This window comes from Tachysurus vachellii, chromosome 14 (assembly GCF_030014155.1).
Source record: "Tachysurus vachellii isolate PV-2020 chromosome 14, HZAU_Pvac_v1, whole genome shotgun sequence".
Lineage (NCBI taxonomy): Eukaryota > Metazoa > Chordata > Actinopteri > Siluriformes > Bagridae > Tachysurus > Tachysurus vachellii.
This window is the reverse complement of record NC_083473.1, coordinates 320,203-329,281: the sequence shown is the minus strand read 5'-3', so window position 1 is coordinate 329,281 and position 9,079 is coordinate 320,203. Positions and strand designations below refer to the sequence as shown.

General features: G+C 35.3%; 1 protein-coding gene across 3 annotated transcripts; it reads right to left on the bottom strand.

The window, feature by feature from the left end:
- Positions 1 to 3,558: 3,558 nt before the first annotated feature.
- Positions 3,559 to 8,691, bottom strand: LOC132857492 (interferon-inducible GTPase 5-like). 3 transcript variants are annotated; one of them, XM_060887468.1, is made up of 3 exons: positions 8,590 to 8,691; positions 6,364 to 6,512; positions 3,559 to 5,759 (listed from the first exon to the last, which is right to left on the bottom strand). In XM_060887468.1, the coding sequence occupies exon 3, from the start codon at positions 5,717 to 5,719 to the stop codon at positions 4,568 to 4,570; it is 1,152 nt and encodes a 383-aa protein (XP_060743451.1). In that variant the 5' UTR covers positions 5,720 to 5,759; positions 6,364 to 6,512; positions 8,590 to 8,691; the 3' UTR covers positions 3,559 to 4,567. The 3 variants fall into 3 exon arrangements, with proteins under 3 accessions (XP_060743451.1, XP_060743452.1, XP_060743453.1); XM_060887469.1 differs by lacking the exon at positions 6,364 to 6,512 and having other exon boundaries at positions 8,590 to 8,676; XM_060887470.1 differs by lacking the exons at positions 6,364 to 6,512; positions 8,590 to 8,691 and adding an exon at positions 5,989 to 6,354.
- Between the last annotated feature and the right edge of the window lie 388 nt (positions 8,692 to 9,079).

The following is a 9,079-nucleotide window of genomic DNA, read 5'->3' as shown; positions in this document are numbered from 1 at the left end:
TACACAGCCAAGGAAAACCTCAATTGGTTTCAGAAAATTTTATGTCAACAGCACCGTAAGAAATATATATTTACTGAGTAACGTGTTCAATACTTATTGTAGCCGCTGTATCCTGTCAGGGATTTTTCCTTAACAGTCTGCGTTGCCTTTTAGAAATAAATTAATAATTTCTATTTATGTTCTGAATTCATGTATTCCTGTAAAGCTGCTTTGTGACAATGTCTCTTATTAAAGTGATATACAAATACAAATGAATTGAACTGAAATGCAAAACTGCATGTAGTTTACAGAACATGTAATGTTGTGAGATTATCCCCAAAAGGCAATATGATCACCAAGTGATCATAGGAGAAAATGGAGTTGTAGGATTCATGGATCCCCTCGACCTCAACTTAAAACTAAGATACAGCCTAAATACACTCTAGGAGAAATTCCTATTCAAAAACAAAGTGAACAAAAATGGTTAAGAAAGGAAAAGAGGAGGCGAAGAGAAGCTAAACATGAAAAGAAAGAGGAAAAGAAGCAGCTTCTGTTTGCCAATAAACTTCTGAAAATAGGAAATTTGGTTACAGAAATGAAATAATTGAATATGAATTAAATACAATTATAATTCTAATTGCCATAAATGTTACTGCAAGACTGCAGAGGATCAGATGCTGTACTTAGACATCTGGAAGGAGACTCCAACTGACTAAGAAGATTTATTCATTAGATGTTCAAGAGAACTCTGATCGCTTTTATTCGGATTTATATGTATCTTTTTACTGTAATGAAATGTATTTTTTAATTTATATTTAATAAAATATTAAAATATATTTATATTTATATTTTTTATATATTTAAAGGGCAATTTAGAAATGACTCATTTAACGCTCCTTGATGCACAATGTTTTGAAGCTATTAGGATATGACTTCATGGCACAAATCACAGAGCGTTCCTTGAAAGTTTGAAACAAGGTCAACCACAATATCGCTGTGCCTTGGGAAAGGTTGGAAAAAGAGTATATAAGCTTTCCTGCTTGTAGGTGTGTATTCTACGGTAGGCACCCTTATGCTTAGTTACTGTACTACATTTGCATTGCTTAAGTATTGTGCATCAGAGAACAAACGCAGGCTAACACTTGGTAAGTGTTTCTTGGTTTGTTATTATCTTGCATTTTAATTACTTTTACTTGTGCTAGAATTGTTTGATTATTTGAAGGAGATTTTATTTGTAATTTATTTTTCTTTACATATATTACATACACTTATCTGTATTACACTGCTTTAAATAAACACAAGGCCTCCCATTATGAGGACCCTAAAAAGACAAAAAGGTCTAAGTCTGACTCCTTCATATAAAGTTCAGACAATAGACTAGGTAGACTAGGCTTCGAAGCACAACCCACTCTAAGGTAAGACCAGTCTTGATTTATACTGTCTGCCGTGATAGCAGCTTACTCGTGCCAAACATAGGACACACTCCTTAGTGGGTTTGTGGAAGCTTTGTTTAGGCAGGACAGGAACATGTGTCACTAAGGGACATGCAGGTCAGTACAATTACTTTAGTAATGAAAGATTACAGACATGTGAGTTAGCAAAGATCTTTGCACTTTAGAGCTAAATGTACGTTAAAAGTCATTTTGTCTGCCCAATTTTCAGAGACTCCAGTTTGACTGTAGAGAATAATTTACTAATAATCACAGACTTGTAGAACATCTACAAAAAAGAAAATCACCCACTGAAACTTTTCAGACTCTTAGAAAAATTACAGGAGATTAACAGATGAATAACAATGAACCTGAGCAGGAACCAGGCTGCAGAACAGAAAACAAATCCCAGTGATGTAGTTTTTACTTGTAGTTTGTTTTTTAATTTCCATAAACTTTGCATTGCTGATTTTCTCACACTGTTCTTCAAAGTTGTAGTGTATTGATCTTCAGGCTGCAGAGCTGAGATCATCCACACCAGAGTCAAAGAAGATGAAGGCTGTTCTCTCTGTCCTCCTCCTGGCAGCTCTGACAGCAGCAGCTACAGCTCTATTCTGGAGAAAATACATTTATGTGAAGAACTATATGACCTGGAATGATGCTGAGGCATACTGCAAAAAGAATTATGTAGATATAGCAATCATTGAATCAAAGATAGACCTAGAAAAATTCCAAAAAGCTGTACTTACTTTTGAACCTTCTTGGATCGGCCAACGCAAGAATTCAAGTGTGGACAATTATACTCAGTGGAATGATGCAAGTTTATTAGATTTCACACCTCTGTGGCCTGAAGAACATATAGAAGATATCATCTGTGTCTCTATTGAAATTGAACAATTAATGATTACTGTGAAGACTCTTTCTGACTGTACAAAAAGACAGACGTTCTTCTGCTACACCTGGAAGCCAGATCTGATTGTCGTGGCAGAGACAAAGACCTGGGAAGAAGCTCTGAAGTACTGCAGAATAAACTACACTGACCTGGTCAGCATCACCACAGACAGAGATTACCTGGCAGTCAACAGCAAGGTCACAGAAATTCAGACAACCAGTTTCTGGACCAGTCTTCGCTTCCTGGATGGTTCATGGTACTGGGTGAACCAGATCTACATGAATAAAGTAAACACCAGCTTTTTGCCCTCATGCCCTACCCCAGGTTTCCATTGTGGATCCCTAAATGCTGAAACTAATGTCCTAGAGAACAGAAACTGTGAAGAGAAAATGCACTTCATCTGCTATAAGCAAAGTTGGTAAGTTATCTAAGTCCTGATTTTATGACACACACCACTGATTTAGATGTACTTCATGCTTATTCTTAAACATTCTTTAATTAAGAAGATTATAACCAAACACAAAGGACATACTATCTCTTCATAGGCAAGAATACATTGGAAGTAATAATATAAGATGAAGCTGTTTTCTGCAATTAAGACCTGGACAAGACGGAGAAGACTTTAAGCGACAAACACCCATCACTGCAAAAATATGACTTAGCAAGTATCTTTCGTTTGGTAAAATTTATTTTAAGCCGATTATTTTGCTTGAAATTAGCAAACTTATCTGTCAATAGAGTGAAAAAATGTAAAGTTTAAAAATAGTCAAATGGGTCTGGAATTATGAATTTCTAAAGAAATAGTTTATAATTTTAAATTCAGTTTATTCTAATCGTGTATTTTTGACTAGATTCAATGTACTTTAACTTATAAAGATTACAGTGATTTTCTACACTTCTATTATATTAACATTAACATTAGATTGGAATGTTTAACTGAATATTCAGATTTTTCTGTCTTATGGCACATACTGTACTAGATGTATAATTTTTCTTCAACATTTACTTCTTTCTCTAATCTATCATAAAGTATATTTGTATATACGTATATTAGCATGTTATGCCTTTTAACTATTAAATATACTGTAATACTGCTGTGACCTTTATGGAGAAAATAAATAAGTAATAAATGTTAGAAAGGCCTTGTGTGATAGTAATTATGGTAATAATTCACAATCATCATGAATAATAATAATAATAATAATAATAATAATAATAATAATAGCTTTCACAGAATTAGAGTCTGAAACCAAAGAATGATCAAAACGATGAGATTTATAAACCACATGGCTGCCACATAACAAGCAATCATTGTATGATCTATTATTAAATTAGTCACAGAGCTAAAAGACAGAGGTTCTCAGTATCACAACAAACTTGGTTAGGTTCCTCTAAGGATCTGCTAGTAAACTAAAGGAGAATAAACTGTACAGGGAAGCTTCTTCATTAAACTGATTTGTTATCTGAAACTATAAAAAGGTGCTTTTTTGGATAATTTAGCTACAACTTCTTTAGAGATCTATAATTATTTGCAAATCACTAATTCTAAATCATTATAAACACTAAGAGGGATTATAAATCATTATAAACACTGAGAGTGGGATTATAAATCATTATAAACACTAAGAGTGGGATTATAAATCATTATAAACACTAAGAGTGGGATTATAAATCATTATAAACACTGAGAGTGGGATTATAAATCATTATAAACACTGAGAGTGGGATTATAAATCATTATAAACACTGAGAGTGGGATTATAAATCATTATAAACACTAAGAGGGGATTATAAATCATTATAAACACTGAGAGTGGGATTATAAATCATTATAAACACTAAGAGTGGGATTATAAATCATTATAAACACTGAGATTGGGATTATAAATCATTATAAACACTGAGAGTGGGATTATAAATCATTATAAACACTGAGATTGGGATTATAAATCATTATAAACACTGAGAGTGGGATTATAAATCATTATAAACACTGAGAGTGGGATTATAAATCATTATAAACACTAAGAGTGGGATTATAAATCATTATAAACACTGAGATTGGGATTATAAATCATTATAAACACTGAGAGTGGGATTATAAATCATTATAAACACTAAGAGTGGGATTATAAATAATGTCCTTTCTGCAGCTTTATATAGTCATGGTATAACCAGGAGCTTTTAAGCAATTTATAAATATGAGCATCACCATATTTTGAGCTCATTATAGTCCTTTTTTCTCTTCCATGTCGGTGCTTTTTTGTCACTGTAATCCCGCCTCTTTCAGCACCATCAGTGCTGCATTTTCAAGCTCTTTCAATCCATTCTTCAAAAGTGTTAATGTACAAACGAAAGATATCCCAGCAGCTGCAGCATTTCCTACACCAGGCACCAAGCTGCACAGATACTCCAACACTGCTCCGCCAGCTACAGCAGACACTGACAGTCTTGCAGTGGATTTTGCTGTCAAAGCCACAACAAGAGGAGATTTGATGAAAGATTCCAGTTGTGGCTTGTTGATTCGTTCTGAGAGTTTTTTAAGTGATTTATCATCAAGGCCAAATGAGTAGAAGCACTTTGTAAAGAAAGCCACTAAAATACTGGCATCACAAACCACTGAGAGACCAGGAACTGGAGCTACTGCAATGACCCCAGAGCAGAGGGCTGCAGCCCATGCTGCTTTCTCAAACATCTTCACTTTTTTCTGTAGCATAGCCACAGAGGTGATGGGCACCGACTGCAGTAGAGCGTATTGTTTATGCTGTGGGAGATCTAACATCAGAGTTTCAACAAGCTTTTCATAATCAAATGCTTTAATATCCTCTGAGGATATAAGGAAAACCTTTGGATTTTCAATTCCCTCCAGGTTTTCCAGGCAGTTTCTTTTGATTTGTGAGAGTGTTTCTTCTTTGTTAAAGCTCTTTTTTGTTTCTTCTGCTCGAATATCATTGTCTATCTTAGATCTCACAAAGTAAAAGAGCTTTTTTCTTCTTTTGATCTCTTTGGCCAACATGATGTCATTCTCTTTGAATCTTTCAGATGAGATGATGATAAAGAAATCGTACCTATTGAACTGCATTTTTTTAAGGTATGTCCGAGCCTTAAACTTTGGGGTTCCAATTCCGGGCAGGTCCCAAAGTGTCACATTGGGCATTGTGGGATGTTCGTAAGGTGTTGGGTCAGTTGTGGTTTCAGTTACACCAGTTTTAGCTGCACCTTCATCATCACTGTCCAGCTCTCTGATTGCATTGATAAAAGATGACTTTCCTGTTCCTGATTCTCCAGTTACAGCAATGTGAAGTGAGACGTTAAATAATTGATCGATTTGTTTTTGTGCTTTTTTGGTTGCTTTTTTTAAAGTGGACTCTCCTGAGGCTTGTAGTGCTGCATTTGTATCAGGATTTTCACTGGCCATTGTGTACAGATGCTGTCAGTCAGGACCTTGCAGCATAGTTCTGTGAAACAAAAGAATTATGTGAACCATAAAAATGTTTTATTGAGAACAATCACACATGCATTAAAACATACCACTATGGAAGGAGAATGTAAATGGCTTCAAAATAAATAATTTTACAAGAAGATTTACAAGTAGATTTTAAATAGATTTAGAAGTAGCATGAAAATAACCAGCTTAATATGAGTGAAGATTGTGTAAAGGACATTAGTCAGTGGGGATCATCTCACCTGTCACCCCCACTCTCACATGTTCATGTGTTTGGACGCTTTATGTCTCAGGAAGTCCTCATGTCTGTGTTAACTTCTGGCTTTTATGATGTCATAGCTAGTCTTGCTGGAGCCTCAGCCTGATCTTTACATCGAATGTACTTTGTCTTTAACATCACGTGATTACAAGCATACATAATATTTCTCTCTTTCTCACTTTATATTCAACTCTCCATCAGTGAACAAAAAGCAGCTGTGTGACTTGTTTTAAACCTGCCTAAGTTCTCCACATCACCACACTGCTGCACTCCTTCACTGGCTCCTGGAGCTGAACACATTAGGTTTAATACACTGATGCTTGCCTACAAAGCCAAAACCAGAGCAGCTCCCTCTTACCTCAAAGCTCTTCTCCCTCCTCACACTGCACCTCACACCCTCAGATCTACCATCACTGTTCCTCTGGTCCCTGCATCTCTCAGGGTAAGAGGGAGGAACACATCAAGACTCTTCTCTGTTCTCTACTGAGGTGATGGAATGAACTTCACCTAGATGTTTGAACAGTTGAGTTACTGACTGTCTGTAAAGAACAGTTGAAGAACTTCATCTTCCTGAAATATATATTATATATAAAATGTTCCCAACAGATTTCCACCCAACAGAGTAATAGGTTGATGAGATCAGACGTCTGTAATATACTAACCAGGTGTTAATGTTTTCTTTTATGAAGACTGGTTTGCACATTTGTACATCGCTTTGGATATGTTACGTATATATACATACGTTATTAAATCATTATAAACACTGAGAGTGGGATTATAAATCATTATAAACACTGAGAGTGGGATTATAAATCATTATAAACACAGAGAGTGGGATTATAAATCATTATAAACACTGAGAGTGGGATTATAAATCATTATAAACACAGAGAGTGGGATTATAAATCATTATAAACACTGAGAGTGGGATTATAAATCATTATAATCAATGAGAGTGGGATTATAAATAATACCTTCACTACCTCTGTATGTAGTGGTGTTGTGTAACCAATTTGTTAAAAGTGCTATAAAAATATATTGAATTAAAAATATATTTAATAATAACTAGTTACTCATTGTTTTACACTCCACATATTACCCAGTTGCACTATGTTAATAGAGTGCACACAACTGCTACACAACATACTCACCTGTGTGGGATAATTAAAAGCTCTACCCTCTATAGCAGAGCTGAAAATCTGGTGCAGAGGTCACATCACATCACACTACAGCGCCCCCTGCAGTTAAAAATGGGAATAATCCTGATCTTCTGTTACTGTTGTGTTACTGTTGCTGGTCACTGTAAGTAATTTTTATATATAAAGAGTGTTCTTTTTGACACTGACAGCTAATAGTTAACAACATTCAATAATGTTTAACAATTTACACACAACAGTTCTGTAGAATTTACAGGAACTGCAGCACAGTTCCTCTTACAGGTCCGCGGTTCCAGCCTTGGGTTTGGTCTCTCAGTCTAAATGCTTGATAAATTCAGTTGAATGCAGAACCGACTAAAACAAAGTAAAATTAAATGGTATGAGTGTAAAACTGGTGTGTTAGAAGGAAACAACCTTCTGGTTACTCCAGGACCTGAGTGTGATGTAACTCAATGAGAGATCACACTTTGTCTATGAGCTTATTCAGCTGCTTGGTCTTTCCCACAGCACCACCCAGTAGAACACACCCCACCCTGTAATAAACTGGTAGAACATGTGTAGGACCTTCTCCACAGTGCAGAATGTGACATAACCAGTCCATGATCTTAGCTGATCCTAGTCAGTTTACAGTATAAACAGTCAGGTCACATTGTGTATGTAATACACATACTGTACTGTGTGTGTGTGTGTGTGTGTGTGTGTGTACAGGTGATGTTGGGTTTTATTTAATTCAATTTGTTTACCGCTTATAACAGTTGACATTCAAAACAGATTCAGGGAAATATAGAAACAGAATAAAGTTTTTTAAATTAGTTCAAATTAAGTTACTATTTATCTCTAACATCTATCCATAATGATCAAGCAACTGTGGTGAGGAAAAACTCCCTGAGATGATATGAAGAAGAAACCTTGAGATGAACCAGACCTCATCCTCATCCTCAGTGTGGTTCACAGACCCATGAGCACCACATGAGCTCTTTCCATTCTGTTGCTTTTGTTTGTTTTGTCACGTTCCTTTATTTTGTGTTTGCTCCTGTCTCTGTGATGCCATCAGTTTGTTCCCCGTATGTGTTTACATGATTAAAGTCTAATAGTGAATATTTTTATCTTTAAGTGTGAACATCATTTTCAATTCAAGTTTATTTGTATTGAGCTATTAACAATGGACTTTCTCACAGCAGCTTTACAGAAATATAAAAACTTTTTAATTTGCATATATATTTATCCCTAATGATTATGCCAGAGGTGACAGTGACGAGGAAAAACATCATGAGACGATACGAGAAAGAAACCTTGAGAGTACAATGTGAATAGTTTAAAGTGCTATACAAATAAACTGAATTGAATTGAATAAAGTAGAACAATTTAAAATATTGAGACTTTTTGTGGAATCTCAGATATATATGAGAGTTTAAATGAATCCTCACCATGATGAACATTTCCACTGCTGCTGTTTGTTGATCTTCAGCTTCTTCTGGAACAGTGTGGCATCAGAAAGACATCTAGTTATGCACTATTCTCTACAGAGCTGTGGAACGAGTCAGCGAGTCACTTTACCCCAGGCGTCACACCCAGTCACAGCTCTACACATTTGGGTGTTTCTCTCATCTGAACCTTCCATCTCATCACACTGCAGGCGTTTCTCTGTGTTAAAGGAAAATATGCTACAATTATTACTAACCCAAAAACAAACACAGACATATTTGATGCAGCGATGTTATATAAATTATTGGGGACATTCACATAATTATAAATAAAATATTACACATAAAACTGTACTATAACCTTCACCAATCTGATTGCTGTACACATTCCTGTGTACATGATGTCACTGATGTCTCTTCTAATCAGTGATAAGAATTCTGTAAACTACGTCCTTTTCTGCTTTGTCTGAATTGTCATTGTTTTTATTTTGTT